This window comes from Pholcus phalangioides, unplaced genomic scaffold, assembly GCF_987345545.1.
Source record: "Pholcus phalangioides strain wild (caught in Gottingen) unplaced genomic scaffold, Ppha-v1.0 ptg000003l_1, whole genome shotgun sequence".
NCBI lineage: Eukaryota > Metazoa > Arthropoda > Arachnida > Araneae > Pholcidae > Pholcus > Pholcus phalangioides.
In genome coordinates, this window is record NW_028301596.1 from 35,309,019 (window position 1) to 35,332,162 (window position 23,144).

The 23,144-nt window shown below is 37.4% G+C and overlaps 1 protein-coding gene across 1 annotated transcript; it reads left to right on the forward strand.

Annotated features, from left to right (window-relative positions):
• Positions 1 to 3,965: 3,965 nt before the first annotated feature.
• On the forward strand, positions 3,966 to 4,421 carry LOC149088466 (uncharacterized). Its single transcript, XM_089251982.1, has one exon. It carries the CDS (start codon positions 3,969 to 3,971, stop codon positions 4,419 to 4,421), a length of 453 nt encoding a protein of 150 aa, XP_089108108.1. The 5' UTR covers positions 3,966 to 3,968.
• Positions 4,422 to 23,144: the final 18,723 nt, after the last annotated feature.

The window sequence follows — 23,144 nt, forward strand, 5'->3', positions numbered from 1 at the left end:
GAGATATTTTTTATAATTGCTCCAGGGAGCAAAAATCGTAGTTTTTATGAATGGTATCATACATACACCATCGTTTTTGTTCTTTATCTTTTGTTTAATAAATGGGCTTTATGAATAAGTAACGTTTGTTTTGTTTCTGAACGTTTATTTGCCGGAGCTGGCATTATCCTTAATTTATGGACATGGGTGTATTGATATATATATATATATCACTGTGAATAATTTTTCTAATCAGTATGTGTAATTAGATAATATTTTAAACGACAACGCTGTCTCTGAAACATGTTAAAAGTAACGTAATTCAGAGAATTATTATTCATTATAAGGAACAACTTCATGAATTAGTAATGAGTAAATAATTTTCAATCCTACTAATTTGTCTCCGTTGCTCTCGTCTTCATCGAAAAATGTACGCGCGAGCGCAGCCACATGCTTATTTCCGTAACGCGAACTCAACGAGTGGTTTCCAGTCCTCGTCAGCTAATGCTTCGAGTAGCGGTGACGATAACGAAGATTGCTAGTAACGCTCTATGAAGAAAATCAGCCTTTAACGACGGTGACGTAAATTTTTCCCAAAATGCACCACAAACCCCAAACACGTTTGAAACGCGGGCATAACAACATGAGCGTAATAGACCCCCCCCCCCCAGTTTTTTCGGCACTTCGTACTTTATAGCGCTTCTCTCCCCCCCCCCCCCGCTATAAGGAAGGTCCCTGGATGTTTGCCCCTTTGAGATTTTTGTATAGCTTATGAATTCTGCTAAGAAGCCGAATTCACGGATGCCTTCCTATTATGGAAGGGGATGTTGTAATAATGAAGTACCGTTGTATTCTGATGATATTCTATGTACCTACCTCGACATAGGTCCGCAAAAGGTCAAGGCAGTGGTTCTCATACTTTTGTCTCCCGTGGCTTCCTTGCCCGATTCATGATTCATATGTTGCTCCTTAGAATAGTTTCGTAGATATCAAAATAGATGGAATTTTCCCATATACCACTTCAAATCATAAATAAGCGTGCAAATCGATATCTCCAGCTGGCAGCGACGCTCCTGACAAATGTTGGCGACTCCCCTGTGACTCGCAACGCACACTGAGAAACACTGGGTTAAGACATCCCACTACCTTTCCTGTCACGTTTCTATAAAATGGTACTGGCGTGAGCTTTAATAGCACTTTTTGATAAAATGTTCTAACATTTTGATAAATGTCCCAAAATGGTAAAAACACTAATAAATTTTGGACTACCTATGTCATTTTCTTTGAAAAAGTCATTTTTATGTCGAATTTTAAGCAAAATTTGCATTGTCACGATTGCAAAAAATTCTAATCAATGATATGTTTTTGTTTCTTCCACAGTAGATTCAGCTAGTAATGATGTAGGTTTGATACCGAAATTTGAAGGATTATCCAGTGAGTTATTCTGTCAAGTGTCAAATCTGTTGATGTGCGTGCGAATTTTTAAAAAATTTCATTTAACATATCGGGTATATACATTTGTCTAATCAAAGTCACTTTGATTAGACAAATGTATATGACAGACCTTAGATTTTGGTCCAAAATTTTAGCAATATATGGCAAAAACAACGAATTGAAATTTTGTAATTATACAATGTGTAGATTTTTAGAAATCATATTTAAAACTGAAGTAACGTATTAAAAATAGCATTCTTTTAAAATACGTCTGAACGGTTTATTCACGAGTTATGTACTTGAACGTAAAAACGCAGCAATAAAGACGCAGTCACATAAACAAAACAAAGCCTGTTTTGGAATCACAAGAAATGGGGCTTTTATATAAAAAAAGGAAAGAAAAAATCTATATTTTCTTCCAAAATGACGTTATAAACGTAGTTGAATACCTTAAAAATATCCATTTAAGACGGACGGAGTACAAAACCAAGAAAAGATAGACAATACACTGAAAATTGTAAAGAATGATAATCCCAAATCGTTATTTGCCGTTGTTTTATAAATCGTTAATTTTAATAATCGCAACAATCGTTTATCACTGCCATCTACCAAGTGATTCAAAAACGACGGAAAAGTGAACATTTAATAATTTGAAGAGCATATTCCATGCCGTTTTCACAGAAGTTTTTTTAAAAGGGGGGGGGGGTGTAGAGTTCTTTTTAAAAAATAACAAAATTTTCCTGTTAGAATAATTATATTTGTTACCAACAGGTGGCACTTTTTAGCTCTCGACAATAAACTTTTTGTTGTGATAAAAATTCCACGGCTTTGTAGGAGGGGGAAAAACCATCACCTGCATACAATACATGTTGCACAATAAATCGGTTATTGGCTAGATTTTTCTGGGGTTATATTTGTACAGTTATGTTATATCCGAATAATTTTTCAGGTTAAGAGAGTGTTTTTAATAAGCAGCGTCCACAGTGTATTTTTTGAGCGGGGTATGCAATAAAAGAGGTAAAAATACACTGAAGTGCCAGAAAAACTGGTACACCCACCTAAATATTGTGTAAACCCCCCTCGAGCACTCAGCACTGCTGCAACACGACGTGGCATAGATTCCACAAATGTGTGAAGGTATCCTGAATTCGATTCACACCATGATTCTCTCAAGGCAGTCCACAATTTCATAACGGTGCGGAGTGATTTTGTATAGTACGTTGCGAGGGGTATCCCATATATGATCAATAACATTCATGTCTGGAGATTTAGATGGTCTACCGAGGATGCTGAGAAGAGTGTTCCTGGAGCCACTCGGTAGCAATTTCCGACGTATGTGGATGTCGCATTGTCCGGTTGGAATTGCCAACGCCTGTAGGAATGCATACAGGAAATGAATGGGTGTTTGATAGGAAAGGATATTTACGTATTGGTAACCATTCAGAGAAATCTGTAGCCCTATCAGGGGAGTCCCCATACATGCCAATTACACAAATCCCATACCATGATAGAGCTTCTATCAGCTTCAACAGTATCCTGTTGACACGCGGGTTCCATGGTTTTATGGGTTTTATCTGTACTCATACACGTCCATCAGCCCGATACAACTGAGAGACCAGGCAACGTGTTTCCAGTCGTCAACAGTCAAATGGCGTTGCTGGCGAGATCCAGCGAGGTTCATAGTTTTGTGCCCCTAAAGTCATCAAAGATGCTCGAGTGGGCCTTCGGATCTGAAAACCCATATAAAGGAGGGAACTGCTGTACGGTTCGCATGCTGACACTGTTGACGTCCCAACATTGAAATCTATCGTGATTTGGGCAGATGTCTCTTTGCACGTCTATCTCATGATTCGTGAAACAATTTTTGTCAGCCGTAGGTGGTCCAGTTCCATCAAGGTCTTTTTCCGCTCTCACCTTTGTCGGAGATTTGATGTTTTTCCCGAATCCTTTATATTCACGGTACGCTGTTGCGGTGGTCGTGCAAGAGAATCCAAATTTAATCTCTACCTCGAAAATGCTGTGATCCATCTCACGAGCGTCTACTGCTAAACCACGTTCAAAATCATTTAAAATCATGATTAACTGTAATTTTAACAGCAGGAACCGATCTAACAGCTTCCCTAGCTACATGTTGTCTTATATAGGTCCTGCTTAACGCATCGAGTTACGTTAATTGGTCGCATCTCTCCTTCTTTTGCAAACGATCGTTTGTATTAGTTTTTCTGGCACTTCAGTGTATATAAAAGGGAATGGCATGGACCATATGCAATGTACAGAGCCGTATATTATATTCAGGATATGCAATAAGTATACTCGGCTGTATATGCATAGTAAATCATCTATGCGTGAAGCACAAGTCGATGAAAAGGCATAAGACAGTCTTAAAATCTAGCCTGGAAGTAGCCATTGAACAGCATAAGTCAATAAACTATCGCGAGAATTTTGTTTTCGAGAAAATACGGGTAATTGCAAGCTCAAAGTAAGAGAATACGGACGTTCTGTGTTGTCTGATTTGAGACGCGGTGACTCTAACGAGGCCTCTTTTTGCGAATAAAATGTCCGAAAGATTGACCGAGGAACAGCTCAACGACTTCAGGGAAGCCTTCAACCTATTCGACGTCGACGGTGATGGCATGATATCGACTCATGAACTGGGCACCGTCATGAGGTCTCTGGGCCTGAACCCTACCGAAAGCGAGCTCCACGAGATGATCACCGAAGTGGACGTCGACGGCAACGGTACCATTGACTTCCCGGAGTTCCTGAACCTCATGGCCAGGAGGATGAGAGACAACCTGACCGAAGAAGATCTCAGGCAAGCATTCTCTGTCTTCGACGTCAACGGCGACGGATTCATCACTGCCGATGAGCTGAGGCACGTCATGACCAATCTCGGAGAGAAACTCACTGCCGCCGAGACCGAGGAGATGATCAGAGAAGCTGACGTCGACGGCGACGGCCGAATCAACTACGAAGAGTTCTCACGGATGATGCTGTCCAACAACTAATGAGTGGACGAGTCCATGGGTGGCTCTGATATAATATACCAGTTTACGTTAGATATGATTTGAATATTATTTTACGTCCACGTCGTTTTCCGGAAGTTTCAGTTTTGATAGTATGTTCCGGAACACTTTTCAAGTGTTCATCTGTTATTATTATTTATTTATATTAAATCTGTTTTGGGAGGTGTCCACCAGAAGATGTAACAACTCGTACGAAGAGTGTTGGTATTTTCATGTACAACAAAACGTCTTCTGAAAGTCAGATAGGTTATTATATATGTTTGTATGTCCTAGAAATATTCGTTTGAACTTCGATATTACAATGACCATTTGTAAATGAGATGGGAATGTCATGTCATTTTGGTGGATTTTTTCTTCATTAAAAGTTGAAACGAAAACATACGGTGCCAAATGTTTTCTAGGCTGTTTGTGCACAGAGCAAACTGGAAATCTAGTTGTGCGTTTTCTTGGCGAGGTTGTATGCAAATGTCGCAAATGGTGGCAATACTTCAACGCCCTCGCGTTCACGTGCGAAATGTACTCTCGCGTGGCCAGGGGGGTTCGACGTCACGGGGGGGGGGGAGACAGGGAAAAAGTAAGTAATAAATTGTGCCGACACAAACCGTTTGAATCAATCTCACCTCAACTTTATTTTCTTACACGGCCGAATCTCTATTGACATGTCTCCTGCCACCATCACAACCCATCTGCCTCTCGGAACTTCATCACACAATCAGTTATTGTACAGAACCAGTTTCGAGGAAGAAGAAAACGTTTCATTTTCTGTAATGAATATCCTTTCCCTCACAAAAATCAACTTCCCTGGCTGAAGAGATTACACTTCAAAAAAGCATAAAAACAGGTTTCGTTGACTAAATAACCTCAAGGAAATTCATCAAGGTAATACCGTATGAAGAAAGAGATTCACGTTTGAGTACTCCTCGACGGAAATTGCGTCTCTAGAAAATGTCGCCTTAAAATATTTACGTCTCCAAGTACAGTCAACGAAGTCTTTTAAATTTCAGCGACAAGCTTCATCACAGCTTCTTTACGTATGCTGTCGTGTATTAGGCTTAGAAGGTGAAGTTAACGGATGTGCCTGGAATGTGAAATTGCACCGAGGAGTGGTCTTCATAAAGAAACTCGTTGTCAACTTTTATACTCGCGTCATTTTGTAAACGTGATTTTAATACCAGGACTGCCGCCATTTCTAGTGTATTGTACTTGTATATGTGACCACACGTTGAAAAAAAATCTCAAAATTTTTGTGGTACATTTCTTCCAGCGAAATTACACAGATTTAAACTATACTCAACACCAAATATACTATTTAAAATGTATTCAAAGTTTTAGGATAGTTATCCAGTATGTGTTTTGAAATTAATCAGCTTGTTTTTCGAGTTTATGAAACGTTGGAAAGTGTTTCACTATACATGATGTCCCAAATTGTTTTTACAGTGGATATCTTTAGAAACATATTTTCAGTTAGTACATAAAGTTTTCAAATAACGTGTGGTTACTCAAAATGTACTAGATTTCCCAAGGGGCAGTTAAAAAAAGTAGAAAAAAATAAGCTTTTTATGTAGACCCCATCATTTACAAGAAATTGCATGTTTCAAATGCAGCATTCATCGTCAACGATTGAAGGTGCGGTTCACAAATTGCCAGACGTAAATTAAATTCAATGTCGTAAACAGTCAGTAATTGCCAAAATATTTGTCAAAAATGCAATTGTCAAGTTTATTCTAATTATGTATCGCCCCGAAATTAGCAACTTTTGAGTCAACGACAACTCACAGTACAGTGATAAATTGACAAAACATAGTAATTTCATAATTTAATATCTCAATAAATATTGCATTTAAAAATGTGAATTTTCTTGTAAATGACTTTTGAGAGCGGGATCTACATTTTAGTAAATGAAAGTTGTAGAACACGGGAACTGCATAAAAAAGTAGAGCTCCTTTATTTTCTTATGCATGCGACCCCTCAAACAAATTTTTAAGTAATTGTGCACGTTATTTGAAAATGACCAAAAAAAAAATGACCAGGAAAATGTTACATACATATAATACGTATATATACAGGGTGATTCAGAAAAGATGGGAAAACTTTAAGAGGTGATAGTATACACCAATATAAACAATTGACATCAAAGAATGCATGGTCTAAGGACATCATCCCGTACGTTACAACTGTTGGAACGGTTGCACGCTGGAATAACTTCACAGGGCTGGCGTCTGCGCATTTTATTCACTGTGACGAAGATTTGCATACGGTTTATTTTTCTTCTCCAGGTTGCATTTGCGTGCATGGTGTTCTTTTTCCCCCGATAAATTTTAACAGGAATGTCGTTTTAACGTTTGCGGAGCGGCCGTTTCGAAAAGCGCTAACGCGTGCGTTTCATGTTAGACCATAGTTTCCCAACCTTGTTTGTCCCATCGCCCCCCTTCTTCAGAAATTTTTTTCTCCCATCGCCCCCAACGCAATCTAACCCATAGGATCCTATGTTAAACCTGTAGCTTCTACCGCCTCCGGAACATTCCATCGCCCCCCAGGGGGCGTTAACGCCCACGTTGGGAATCACTGTGTTAGACCATGCATTCTTTGATGACAATTGTTTGTATTGGTGTGTACTAACACCTCTTAAAGTTTTCCCCATCTTTTCTGAATCTCCCTGTACATATGTTACTGCATATCGATTCCTATGATTCGGGGTCATCACCAAATCGAATGATTTTTTGTGATAATTATGGCTATTTATAATCAGCCATTTCCAACGGTAATTATTATAGTTAGCTATATGGCAACCTTAACCGTCGAAGGAATCTGAATATCGATATCTTAGTGATCCATATATAGGGATCGACATATAGGGGATCCAGCGAAAGCATGAAATTCGGACATTGGTTGGATCAACTAGGCCGGCCAGTTCACGAAGTGGCCAATTTTGGGCTTTGGCAGTAACATATATATAATACTGTATATAAATCGGATCGGTTGTTATGCAATCGGTTGTTACAATCGTGTCGGTAAGTTTGATAAATTTGTCACTTTTACCGACGAATGTGTATAATACCTAAGCGTCGTTGATAAATTTGATAAATACTTAACTCAAAAAAGATAAGTACTCAGTATAACATAAATACTTGATCTCAATGGCTTCATCGGTGATGCATAATGTCTTAATATAATTGGGGAATTTGATAAATATGAAAAAAAGAAAAACTCAAAATGAGTCTGGTATGTTCGATGAATATAGTTCGACCTAGATATAATAATATATGACAACAAATTTTAAGATCGCACCACCGATAAATGGTAGAATAAATGTATAAATTATCATGTATAGTGTATCATATAGTACGATTTGTCACGTTTACCAACGACGTGATACTTGGATAATAATGTATAATCGCCGGTAAAAATGATAAATTTAGGGAAATTCACCAAACATATGGTCGGCGATTATGCTTAAAAAACCGCTTATTATGCATAATAACCGGATTTATATCACATTTACCGAGTAACATGTATAAACTTATTCCTAATGACATAGAAAACAAAAATTCTTTGATACTGGAAAAAAAAAACCTGATACTAAGAAAACTGAATAACGTCGAACCTCCTAAAGATGTGACAGAAATTCCCAGAGCAATAAATTCCACGAGGGGTAGAGAAAAATGATCGGAATTTATTTTCTTATATACGTGTCGACAAACACAAACCACCACTTCCACATAACGGCCATGTTTTCCGAACCGAGGATAACTAACGATGAAAAATCATCGCGTATATAAATAAAACGTATATTTATATATTATTATATTATTTATTTTTTTTATATTTCGTCTCGCACCCAATCGATTATCTTCCGGAACCACTTGACGTGACCTTAAGCATAAAAAATAGTGTTGCGCATGGAATTGTATTGATACCATTTTTTATTACACTCACGCGAGAAAGAACGGATTATTTTGATTGCAAAGGATTTCGATTTACTACAAAGAAGACAGTCTGTGTGGGGCTTTTTTGTAGAAGCGTTGTGTAGGCAGATAAATAACTCCATCGGCTGTGGTGTAGTTGGTGGTTGGTTTTCTGTGGTTCCCAACTCATCACGAGGATCCGGGTTCGAACCCCACCGTCGCCATAGTGGTGGTCGGCTGAAGTTGGTTTCCTGTGGTTCCCAACTTCGAGGCGCAAATGCGAGCCGATCTCCCCATTGAAAAGTGTCGTCACAGAGAGCAACAGGCCTACAACGATCATTATTCAATCATTACACTTCACTCATAGTTAGAAAAACTAGTGGCAGATGGCAGCAGTACACATAACAAGCATTACACAGAAACAAACTTCACGTCAGGTTTCACTACACGTACACACACATTCCCGCATGTACCAATTCGTCAGAGGTTCCCCAGAGCAATATGGACGAGGTACATGTGTGGTATAATAGTAGTAGTGGTTCCCAACTTCGAGGCGCGAATGCGAGCCGATCTCCCCCCCGTTAAATAGTCTCGCGACAGAGAGCAACAGGCTGAAAACGGTGCAAATACAGTCGAGTATACTTATAACATACCTGGATCTTATAGAATACGATTTTGTGATTCCCCCGATTTTTGACCAATCCCCTTTTATTTATTTTTACTTCTGTTATTACATACCCCCCTCCCAAAACATACACTAGGGATATAACATACCAAAAACACTTTCTTAACCTAGAAAATGATTCGGATATAATATACTGCAAAGAAAAACCTGGGAAAATGAAGCCAAAAAGGCTACTTATTTGTGCAATATTCATTGCATTCGGGTGATATCTTGATGTACTTTTTTTCACAGAAAGTCGTGGTAATTTCTCTAATAACGAAAAATTTAGTCGAAATAATTACTTTGTTACTGATAGTGGTGGGCGTATGCTCCCCCCCCGGATCCAGAACAGGTAGCGTCTAAGAGCCAGAAATGCAATTAAAAGTAATGGCTTCGCCCGTAAAATACGGGACGTATATTCAGTGCCGTCTTAACGCATGGGCCCACCCAGGCACTGCCCTGGGACCGCAAGAGAAGAGAGGCCTCACAAAAACGAGATCCAGTCGAAATTTCATAGAATTTACCAGATAGGGCCCCAGAAAAACCACTTGGTCCGGGGGCCCCAAGATGCTCTTAAGACGGGCCTGCGTATATTCACCGTACGCCCTTTGCACCCATTAATTTGCCCTCCCTAACATATTACTCTAGATCCGCACCTGCGGTGGACGGCTAGAAAGCGCTACCTGTTAGTACATACTGTATTCTGCGGGATTTAAAAAAATTTCTTGCTATTAAAAAAAAACAAATCTTCCCTTCTATTTCTGTGAAAACTTCACCCTCAATGCCATTAAAATCATTGAATATTTGCTTTTTCTGACACTTTTGGATCCTGTCTGTCCAACCAGAGAATTCCTCGTTCACTATAACTCGTTGTGACCTGTCTCTTAACCACGATTCTATCCAATTCAGCAAGTTGCCCCGAATCCAAATCTCGTGTAAACGCTTCAAGAGTTCATGATGTTGGACCCGATCGAATGCCTTCTGGAAATCAAGGTAAACAACATCTACATTTTTGCTCTTACCCAATGCCTTCGTCACGTGATCATAGAAGCAAAGGAGGTTAGTCACACAAGACTTCCCCTTCCTGAACCCGTGCTGATTATCCGACAATACATTATTCTCGTCTATCCACTTCACAAACTGCCTTTTGATAATAATTTCAAAAATTTTCGAGAGGGAGCTCGTGAAACTCACTGGACGGTAATGGACACAGCTTCTCTACTACCCTTTTTAAATATCGGAATAACATTAGCGAGTTCGCAATCCCTTGGGTTGATACCCTCAGCAATACTACTCCTGTAGATCTGTTGCGACTTTCCCCAACAATTCATTAGCACATTCCCTGAGTACCCTGAGGATACATATCATCTGGTCCTGGTGCTTTGCTTGCACATACATTTTTTAGCAGATTTAGGCATATTTTCAACCACATCACGTACAACTTTTTGGCAAGAAACCTCTATTTGACGAATCGGTGATAAATCTTGTAACCTTGTCCTAACCTAACCGCACGTTAGAAAAATGTATATAAAAGGAAAAGTTTGATAGATAAGGTAGTGGAAAAAAAACATTAACACAAGTACAGAAAGAAAGCGCAACTTCCGTAGAGATATGGTTACTATAGAGCGTAGTTTCCCAACCTTTTTTGTCGCAACGCCCCCTTCTTCAGAAATTTTTTCTCCCACCGCCCCCCAACGCAATCTAACACATAGAATTATGCTACACCCGTAGCTCCTACCGCCCCCTGGAACATTCCATCGCCCCCCAGGGGGCGTTAACGCCCACATTGGGAATCACTGCTATAGATAATTAGTATTATACTCTATACTAATCACTTAGTATAGAGCTTCGCGATGGTGAAGAAAAAGGAAAGAAAAGACAGAGAACTTTCTTGAATTTATTCCACTGGTGTTTGAACGTAAGTTTACGTCCGCGATCGAAAGCGGTTAATAAGAATCTTTTCACAAAAAATACTCCTTGAAATTTTGGAGAGGTGGTGAAATTACTCTTCCAAATTTTATTTTCGGATAACTCTGGGGGGCACGTGTAAGTTTCCGGGAGGGCGATGAGGCAAAAACATAAGTTTATGTATATTGTGCACGAAACACATGAACATGTAAAGCATATATTTTTTACTTGGAAAACTAGAAGAAATTCGTGAACTTAATTTTCATATCTTTACTTCATAACAATTCAAATTCAGTTCATTTGCATAATCGTTATGAACCATCTATATTAATGTAACTGTTTTTTCCCCCGATCATTTTTTTGTTCCTATTCAAAGAAAACATTTTTTCGTACAGAAAAAATACGAAGTTTTTTTCTCCCATTATAATACACTAACATAATAATCTGTTATAATTAGTGACGTTCTAATTACTTTTTAATTGAAAAGTGTCAACAATATTTTTCTTTCTTCGGATGCCCCATTCTATTGTATTTCGCTCAGCTAAGCATACGAAATCATCATTGAATCAATCCTCTAAAAGGTTTTTTTTTTCCTTTTTCTACGCGGACATAATACTTTTCGTAATTAACTCGGTTAAACTCTCGGTTGCCAAGTTTACTAAAAAAAATGGGGAAAAAATGTTTATGCGTATATGTTTTTGTGTAGTGGATATGCGAAATGCATTTTGATCATTTATCAAACGAAAAAAGAAAAAAAAAAAAAAACCCGTATTATTTTCGCGAAAAACAACAACAAAAGCTATCTCCAGGAAAAACAACATTATTTGCAGTAGCGATAGTGGAAGAAGAGAAAAACTCTCTAGAACAGCGGTTCTCAATCTTTTTTATATTCGTTTTTTTAACTCTATAATTTCTATGGTGGAGCCCCGCAAGCCTTTTTTTTAAATTTATTTATCAAATCTACTGATTTATTTTACTGCACTGAAGCTCCGCGCAGCCTCTTGGGAGAGCACACGGAGCACGGGTTATAAGATCCCCTGACCTAGAGCGTTTGCAATCATGTGAATGACGAAAACAATGTGCAAGAACGTGGATGATTAAAAAGAGTGACCCCAGAGAGCGAGGGACCAGTTCGATGACTGAAGAAAAAAGTGACCTAAAGAGTGTGTAAGCATGGGAGTGATTTAGAGAGTGTGTAGGTATGGGAGTGACCTAGAGAGGGTGTAAGCATGGGATTGATCTAAAGAGTGAAAGACTTGGTGGGTGAGTTACCAAGAAAGTGTGCAAGCATGGTGACTGACCAAGGAAGTATGCAAGCAGGGTGACTGACCAAGGAAGTGTGCAAGCAGGGTGACTGACCAAGGAAGTGTGCAAGCATGTGAATGATCAATAAAGTGCGCATGTATGCTAGTGACAAAAAGAGTGATCTATAAAATATGTCAGCATGGGATTAACCTAAAGCGCGAAGGACTGGGTTAGCGAGCGGCCAAAATAGTGATCAAGAAGCTGTGTAGTAACCAAGACAACAGTGGTTCTCAACCTTTATTTACTCTCGTGGAAATTTTTTTTAGTATATAGTTTCTACGACGGAGACCCGTTAGATTTTTTCTCGAATCAAAGTTACTGATTTATTTTGCTTCCTTCGAGCGACCGCGTATGCAAAGGGACCCGGGTTCGATTCCCGGAGGAAACAAATCAGTTTCCTTTCCAAATATCAGTTTCGACATAACATCCAGAAAATTCAATTTCTCAGTATATTTAAGGCCGATAAAATACCATCTCTTCAAACTTGTAGTGTCTTTATAAAAATAATATCATAACTACAATAACAATAAAATAGTTTTATTATGTGCATGTCACAACGATAATACCCGAGTTGTGTAGAGAGATCTTTCCGATATAATTATTGCTGTCGCCAGTTAGAAGTCTGCGAATTCAGAAATGAAAGAGTATGTGTACGGTGACCGAATATCAATGAGTCAAGACTACTAACCTTACGTGCACTTTGCAAATAGCAAATATTCCTCTTGAAAATTTTAGGTGAATTTGTACATGCAGGAACGTGTTGTGTGCGTGACCTTAACGCATTTATGTTGTGAGAATTGTGCTGTGTGACTTTTGGTGTTATTTGTTGGTACTGCCATATGTCTTACATATTTCGTAATAAAGATAGCAAATGCTTGAATTTTCATGTTAGATGAGTATCTTATTGAGTGTGTGCCTGCTATCTGCGGAGAGACTTTTCAAATAGGAGACTAATTTACTTTTTTTTCTAATAAAAGTTACGTATATTTTTAATCGATGAAAAATGTATTATATACGTCCTCACCAATTTTCTTTTTCGAAATTCATCTCCAACTCTAATCATATTATTATTAAAAAATTCGATAAAAAAGGTACGCTATTATTAGATAAATTAAAAAATAAGACGTTGATAATCAGGCAAAATTACTAGATTAAAAGATAATTTTCATAAAAATATAAAATTTGAAAAATTACTAAAATACCGAAAAAAAGTAATGCTATTAAAACATATTGAAAGAATCTCACAACATTTAAATCATTAATCAGAAGCGTTAAGCATTTATAAATTGTCATAAGAATTCGTAATTGAAATGCATTTTGATTCATTACAAAATTTATATATTTCATTGTCATTGAAGGATGAATAAAAAACGAGTTATATTGAAAAAGAAATTAATAATCCACGATTCAATTAACAATAAATCCAATTATATGTTCTTAATAAATAATTAAATGAAATTTTTATTATATATTAGTCTTGATTAATTAGATATAAAGAATTTCTATTCAAGTGGGAGCAGTGGATGAAATAAACATGGGTCTTCCTTGTATTGAGGAATAAAATTGAAGTAAAAGTATAGATGAGATACAGAGGGAGAGGTAAATGTACATGCCAAGGGTAGAATAAATGAATTCCTTCGTAGTTGTGTCTTAAAATAAATGGCTGAATTGTAGTAAGACTCGGTGAATCCATTACGACTGTGAAGTCCATCTTTTGGTCGCGAATCTTTTATTCTTTTAAATTCATTTTATGTAATTTTTCTTGCTTGTACGTAAAAAGAAGAAATATATTTTTTTCCTTCTAAGATATAAATTCCAGTTTATTTCATTTCACTGAGATAAGTACATTCTTTGTGGAAAACATTTATTTTGTAAGATACAATTATCATTATTTCTGACTGAGAAGCCACCATATATTTTCTTCTTACAAGGGGGATTACTGGATTTCCACTGTATTATGTATTTAAAACGTAAGTGGATTTCTACTGGGTAGCTCGAGTTTCTATTTTAAATGCCTAGCTTCCAGTGATGAATTGCTCCTTGAAACTGCTCATAAACGACGAAGAGAGACCTGGAAAAGAAAATCTAATGAAGTAATTCATAAAATTTATTTTTCCTCTGACTAAAAAATAAATTCGGCTTTTTATGAGAGATTCTAGCTATAATACCCGGCGCTGCCCGGCATTATTTCATATACTAAGAGCACGAGACCATTGTAAGGGATAAACGCGTCTGAATCTTCCATCATTATGGAAAATTTATTCGATGGAATAATTGATTTTCCGCCAACCCAATAAAGTTACAGAAAGCATTTTCTATAACTTTTCTTACGTCCCCACCATCTCATTCTAGAACATTACTTCCGTCATCACGATGAAATATAAGAAATTTTGTTTGTCGATTTTACTTGATGCAGAATCGATCGATCGATCAATGAAACTTTTGGTTCCAAGATGGAAATTCCACAAAAACCAGAGAAAAATAGAGAGAGAGTGAGCAATAAGGTGCAGCAGGTCACTTGGGCTCTTTTGTGAACCGTACCACAAAGAATACACACACATAAAAACATAAAGAACACATACCTCTCTCTCTCTCTCTCTCTGAATCAATTTCGTAAGTCTTTGTTCCCTAAAGAAAACTCTATCAATTTTTTTTCTCTAGTTTTTCGGAGCAGAAAAGACTTTTATTGGGGAAGGGGGGAAGGAACTCTATTTATTTGTATTTTTATCCGAAGGCATTTGCATTTCGTAAGGAATTCGGAGTTTCAGAGGGAAGGGATTTTAATAATATCTTTCTTTGAGTAAATCGAGGAGAAAACTCCAGAAACAACTCGCCTGGGTTTTATTATAATCCTTTTTTTTCTATCATCGGTGAATTTTTACAAAAACTGCAAGTAATAAATTTTACAAACGTCAAAAAATACAGAATTTTTTTATATTTGTATATATATCGAAATCAAGTATGCGAATGGATGTGAACTGCTTCGAAATCACTCAAGACTTTTTCTGAAACACCAGCGTGGTAAATCTACAATTCACATAAGAAGACATTGGTTTTCAACCAGGATGAATATGTGACTTCATATGACTATAATATCTTTCTAGAGGGATTTGTCGTTATATTGAGTATCGCTATAGCTAGGTTTCACTGCAATTTAGTGACATCTTAATAGAAGGGGGCCAATGGGTGATCTCCTCGAGTTAAACAGGGACAAAAATATGTGACTTCATATGACTATAATATCTTTCTAGAGGGATTTGTCGTTATATTGAGTATCGCTATAGCTAGGTTTCACTGCAATTTAGTGACATCTTAATAGAAGGGGGCCAATGGGTGATCTCCTCGAGTTAAACAGGGACAAAAATATGTGACTTCATATGACTATAATATCTTTCTAGAGGGATTTGTCGTTATATTGAGTATCGCTATAGCTAGGTTTCACTGCAATTTAGTGACATCTTAATAGAAGGGGGCCAATGGGTGATCTCCTCGAGTTAAACAGGGACAAAAATAACTGAAGGGACTCGGCTATTTCTCTAAGACAAAGGTTTTCAACCTTTCATTCACGGCGGGCCAAATTGAAACTTCCCGCGGGCTACCAAACTCATGTACAGTGAAATCTCGATATAACGATACTCTATGGACCATGAAAAAATATTGTTGTATTGAGATCATCGTTATATTGAGATGCAAAAGTTTAACTTTATAGTACAGGCATTTCTCTTCAAACAAGACTAAATAATATCTTTATAGAGATATTTATCGTTATATCGCGTATCGTTATAGCGAGGTTTCACTGGAATTTAGTGCATCTTAATAGAAGGGGGCCAATGGGTGCCCCTCGAGTTAAACAGGTACAAAAATAGTTGAAGACTTTTATTTAATTTGAAATTATTTCTTTTACTAATTATCAATTTTGATTGGTTCTGAAATAATTTTTTTTCACTAATTCTGAAAAGGTTTTTTGATTAATTACTGACTAAGTTAATTAATTCTGAAATTAATTTTAATCTGAAAATCACTTTAAATGATTCTTTAATTATTTATTTCGGCAATTCTGAAATTATTTCCTTCTCTTAATATATCTTCAAATCATTTCTTTCAATAATTACTCGATTATTCTTTTATTGATTGTGAAAAATAATTTCTATCAGAAATTACAAAATCATTCCTCTAATTTTTATTTAAAGTTATTTTAAATAAGTTATTTTTTCTCACTAATTCTGAAATTGTAATTTCAATGTAATTACTAATCAACAAATAATTATATATTTGTTAAAAAAAACTTCTGGAATTGTTTCGTTCATAAATTCTGAGTTTTCATCAATTTATTTCGGAATTATTTCTTTCATTTATTTGTAGAATGTAAGTTTGTGAAGAAACAGCTATATTTAACTCTTGAATACACACGATATATTATTTACATAGATCTGAAAAATCTTTTTACATAAGATTTGAAAAAAAAAAAAATCGTTGTAGAGGGATTTGTCGTTATATCGAGTATCATTGTAGCGAGGTTTCACAACATTTAATTGAGACCCCGGCTAGCAGCAGCTGTTAGAGCTGCTGGTACGACGTAGAACCAAAGACAACCGAAAGGTTCGAATCCTGCCCGTAACCAACACCAGCTAAAGCAGAAGCTGAAACTGGTTGGCTGTTAACGTTAGTTGGTAACCAACACCAGCTAAAGCAGAATCTTTAGTTGGTGTTGCCGTAACGCTATTTTCTCCCACCCCCATCTTTCTTACATGTTCGGTTTTTTGAATGATTATTGACTTATTTACACAAAAATTGCCACGTTTTCCAAGATAAATAAAATTTAATTGGTCGAATGGTCGACGCGTTTCGGCTCTTCAATGGAGAGCCGTCATCAGGATCTCGTGGTCAGAATTCACACGAATTAGTCGTGGTGGGATGTTTACGTCTGGTCCGGAGAGTTCGCCTTTGTATTCGCTGCGTCCGAGTGGTCTTTGGATGCGAATTGGGGAGCCATCTGTTGCAAAGTGTTGAAAATTTTGTCTCGACTGAGGGTAATAAAGCCTGTCCAAGCTGACGAAATAGGTGGCGTGTTTCCTTCATCATTAACGAGGAAATTCTGGCATGTTCTGATGAAGTATCCCTCGAGAAAATTCAATTCGGAATTATGTAATGCTTTTTTAAAAACAGACGCTTTATCAAAATCAAATTATGTGAAAGTTGCCAACAGTGTTGGGCAATAGCCGAACTATCCGTATGTACCCTCTCAACATGCTTTCGGTGTCCGAGAACTCGAATATTTAGATTTCTCCTAGTTTGGCCAATATATCCATTTTCGAAATTCTTGCATGGGATGAAGTAGATACCAGATTCTTTGGAGGGTGAGATAGGACCTTTCAGATGGGAAAAGGTGAGTATATTTGTGGGTTGGAATATTGCATGGAAGTCGAACTAATTCATATTCCAGCCAACAAATATACTCATCAACATCCCCGGAAGGTGACCCTTCGGGAGTGGGGAGGGTTCGCTCCCACTCTTTACACTTCCTCCGGTCACACGGAGCGAAAACGAAGTTTGTTCAAGGACTGGGTTACGGTAGCATGTTACACTTGCGACGGTGTTGTGTTTGTGGAAAAGCTCATTTTATTTTGTTATTATTTTTTAAAGAAATTACAGTACAATCACGAAAGCGTCAAATACTTTTATTTTGTGGTGAGAAAAGTAATAAAACGTGCGTGAAGTGGCTGGGGCTCACTCCGGCCGCTGATTCACCAACTTTCCGCATCAAGGAGATGCACCCTCAGAGATGTCGGGACGTTTAATAACAGCTTTGAGTGCAAGTGAGAAACAGAAAAATTATAAGTCAATAATCGTGACGCATTACTTTTCGATCGTAAGAAAAACAGAGGAAGAAAATAGCGTTAAGCGGGAGATTCGAGCCAGATTCTATCGATTCTATGTTGTACCAGCTGCCCTAACAACTGCTGCTAGCCGGGGTCCAAATTAAAACAGTGGACGTTAGATATAAAGACCCCCACCTTTGTCCCAATGAAAATGGACGTTATAATGGGAGGGTCGTTACATCGAAAGTAAAAAGTCCTATGAAACATTTGGACCTTATTTTACCAGTCGTTGTAATGGAATGGTTGCTATAACGTGGGGTCGTTATAGCGGGCGTCGACTGTATATCAATTCCGAACATCCATAATAGTATCTGTTGTTAATGCACATGCGCTCTCAGAATGAACATCCATAGTAATCGTTATATACAGACGTCAGTTTCTCTCGGATAACTTTCTTTATACAAATACAATCACACAACAGGCAAACTGCCCAACGAGGTGGCTGACTTAAGAACATCATGGATCCCCGAGCCATTTTTGGAGGCCCTACCTACTACTGCTACACCCCCCCCCCCGGAACGCCAAACGAATCGGTACATGCGGGAATGTGCGTGTAGGTGAAGTGAAACATGACGTGAAGTTTTTTGTTTCTCTGTAATGCTTGTTATGTGTAGTGCTGCCATCTGCCACCAGTTTTTCTAACTATGAGTGAAGTGTTATGATTGAATGATTTATCGTTGTAGGACTGTTGCTCTCTGTGGCGAGACTTTTTAACGGGGAGATCGGCTCGCATTTGCACCTTGAAGTTGGGAACCACAGAAAACCAACTTCAGCCGACCACCACTGTGGGGTTCGAACCCGGATCCTCGCATCGCGAGTCCGTCACTATAACCACTCGACCACCACAGCGGCTCACGAACACTAAAAGCTGGTAGGCTTAGCCCTCTCTCAGATTTCTAAATTTTCTTATTGTTTCTTATGCTTATATCAAAAATTCATTTGAACGAAGAATGGACTATGAATTTGAAATCATACTTTTTTTGCTCTGAAATGAAATTTCTTGGGCAGAATGAGACATTTTTTTCATTCCATGACGTCCGGAAATCACCGAAATTAGATTTCCAATCTGGACAAGAATCACTAGATTTTGACGTTTTCCATAATTGAAAAAAAAAACCGCGGGAAAATCATACAATTGGTACTAAAACTATGCACATAAAAATCATCGATTAAATTGTTATAGCATATACTTCCATTCCATTTAAACAAATTCCCTTAATCGAGCAGATTTGATTCGGTTCCAACAAATGAATAGGGAAAACTCGCGAAACTATTGCGTATTTCATTTCCATGATCATTAGCTTCATTGCAATTCGTCGCAAGATGGCACAAAACTGCCACGACTTAATAATCTCCCGGTACTGATATTGCCAAAGCTGATGGGATACAAATTTCATAAACCATTGAAACTTTAGAAGAGGAAAGCAGGAATGTGTGAATGCTTCTATCTTCACCTTTGATCTGATAAAAGCCTGGAAATCATATTCGGTATGAGAATTCCGTCCCGTCACATAATTATAATGTTTTGTATTCGATTCCATTTTCTAGTGACTGTAGCTGGAGTTCATGTAACACAATGAGCGTCGGGTAACCAATTTATTTTAGGCATATCGATGTATCTTTGAAGGGAAATGAAATTTCAAACTACATTATTTTCGCGATTCTCGATACTGCGTGGATCAAAAGTTACACCAGGATTTGAAATTTAAATGTGTTTTTTTTTCATTGGAGAACCGATTTCAGTGATATAATGTACAGTAAATGTCTAGCATATACTGTATATGAAGATATGTATTTGCTGGAGTATATATATCGGAAAAATGCCAATCAAGTTTTTGTTGAGATGGGATTAATGAATTTGAGTAGAAGAAAAGCTAAATTTTTTCCAGAGAAAAATGTTTTTCCATGTTTTCTTTAACGGCTATTTGGGAAGTTTTTAACCACTTTACGATTAAAGGACGTAATATTGCGTCCAAAAGCCAGTGGAATGTATTCAAACAAGAGTTCACTCTGTTTTCTTTCCTCTCTCCTGATCATCCCAAAGCTTTGTTGTGACCTTACCATTTTTTTTTGGTTTTTTGTATACCCTGATAGTAATTTTTTCCTCACATATGAAACATCTTTTTTATAAGAGTGAAAGAACAGGTAGGGTGCGGGTGAAAAGAAATCTAACTTTGTACACATTCTTTTATCACCTTATCTATTATACTGCCTTACTCTTTCATTGTTGTTTTCTTTTCCTTCCCTATTTCTAGCGTACGGTTAGATTAGGACAAGGTTACTATATTTATTGCCGATTCGTCAAATAGAGAGCACCCGAATTTCTTGCCAATTCGCCTGTAAGCGAAGGGGTTAACCCAATCAGGTCTTCATTATCTAATTCTATCTCATCAGCTTTAATGAGATTTAGATATTTACCCCTACTCACATCGTTCAACGGTTTTCTCATATTCACGTTTTCCACCAATTCTCGTTCTTTAATTCACCCTCAAGGTTTTCGAAATCGCCAGCAGATCTTTTCAAAAATACGTATTACAAATACGTATTACAGATGGATAAAAAAAACTATAGTTTGCATGAATGGGATCTGAAAGAGAGGTGGTATTTTTTTAATCCTTAGGCTGTATAGGAACAGTCGGAGAACTGATTCTCTCAAAACGGCAGCGTAACAAAAAAATTTCCCTTTTTTTTAGTCGTCTTTTGTCAAAGATAGATGGCAGTCAAAGCCAGTGAAGTCAAAGTCAAAATACGGTGAAACCTATTTGAGACGGAAATTTGTCTTCGACGAAATTAAAAAATAGTCCATTCATTGATTAATGGACTATTTTTGTACGTACACCTTTATAAAACGGAAACCTTTCAAAAACGCAACAATATTTCAGTCTCTTGACGTTCCATATTTCGTAAAATTTTTACTGTATAATACACTCGAAAAAAAAGTAAAATATGAACGAAGAATCTGGATTCGAACCCACAACCAACGGCATAATAATGTCAGTACGCTACCAGTACTCAACAACGTACACTCCGCCTGTGTAGTACAAGAAAATCAGAAAATAACAAGAAATATTAGAATGTACGTACGTCATCTCTATACTTCATTTTATATGTATATAAGAACAATGTTAAAAAGAAAAAAGTTCACATTATCACACAGGATGATAACTGCGCTGATCATTTGTGGATGATGGAAGCATTCTGAAAGTTAAAGAAAAACTATTTGTTCCAAAAGTTTCTGTCTCAACCGATGTGCGCTGACATGCATAATATGAAGCGGGTTATGCAAATTAGTCTGCACAGTAGATAGGATGAAGGATCCCACGTGCATCAATACACGACTTGCAAACGGTTTCCGGGCTATTTGGCCATGGTCTAGGAGATTTTCTCCCTGACGTTTCGCCCACATCTGTGGCAAACATCATCTGAGGTTATTTGGACGTAAGTCTCCGCGGCAAGCGAGAAAGGCTTCGTACATCTACTGTCATCGACTTGCTCTCTATATGCACTTCTGAGACTTGATCGGCCGCAGAAGAACCGCATTGGTTGGCTTGATGCGGTTCTTCTGCGAAATCTCCTAGACCATGGCCTAATAGCCCGGAAACCATTTGCAAGTCATTTAACGCCGGCCATGAAAGCCTCAGACAATATTGCATCAATACAATTTCTCGACGGACTGATCCGTATAAATCTGGGAAGAATATTGCATTTGCATGCCATCTAGTTCTGATTTAGCAAATTGTACAATTTTTTTCATACTTAAAAAGAAAAAGAAAGCCAGATTTCCGTTTTTTTTTCTCTCATTCGTGCTAACAGAAGTTTTTATTACAGTGCACTTAATGTAATCACATCGGGACTCAGTGTTTCCAATAACTAGGGCTCTGATTTTTATGACCTAACGGTGATTTTTTTTATTTGTATTTGAAACGTGCTGATAGGTTAAAAAACCGATTGTAGCAACGACATTTTTATTTCTAAGTCAGAGCCCAACTAATAACAATAATAATAATCAGTTGATAACTATTCCCGAAATAAATTCCGGTCTAGATATCTCGTCAATGCTGGTTTGAAGGGTTAAGTCGGAGGGTGGTTGTTTATATGGATGTGCTATTTATAAAACTGCAGTTTTATTTAATTTCTGGGTATCCGGTATTTTTATATAGTCCGTTAATGCTTGTGTTGTATTGATCGGATACCGAATTTCGTGAATTGTACGTTTGATCCAGATTGTAAAGAATGTTGAATACATGTGAGGGATCGTCAACTTTACGTAAAATTCATACATTGGTGAAATAACTTTTCAATATACGGTATTAACAGTTGGACGTCTACATATATATGAAATGAGTAAAAGATTTTCTTTCCCACTTACTCTGAAATAACACCACATATACAGGGTGTGAACCTAGTACTCCTTGGTAAATTCTCAATCTACGGTGAAATTTTAAATTCGAATTTCTTTGTGAGTTTAATAAACGTTGATACATTTATGATAAATTTGTGAGAGGTTGTCATAGGGATTTGAAAGTCCTTACCCAAACATCTCAAATATTAATATTTCAAAGTGACATTTCCGACATTAGGACGTTCTTTCCATTGCGAAAGATGAGTTGGGAATGGATTTGCCCTCAGGCGCAAAATGAATTAATTAAAATCGGGGTATATCTGCCGAGAATGCTTCTTCTCGTCATCGTCGTCCCTTGAGGATAGATTTCTGGAATTTGGCAAATTTCTGAAGCTATAACGATTTGTATCGATATTTAAACAATCGAAATTAATTTTTATAATTGGTTTTCGCTGAGAAAGTGATAAGATTATTACGTTGGGGGAGGCATTCAAGTATTATGTCGGCAGATTTTCAGTCATTTTTAACCCTTCTTGTCAGCAAAATTCTGACCCTCTCCTCGTTAGCAAAAGTTCGTCAGCTCCACCCTTACCTCATAATGTACGTTGGGATCACGGGGGGAATGGAGGGGGGACTCCCAGACGACCAAAAATGTATTTTTTTTGGATGCAAAAAATATTAAAAAAATTAAAATATCAGAAG

Bases quoted from the DNA above. Each gene is read 5' to 3' on its own strand.
- LOC149088466 (XM_089251982.1), top strand. From the start codon at position 3,969: ATGTCCGAAAGATTGACCGAGGAACAGCTCAACGACTTCAGGGAAGCC.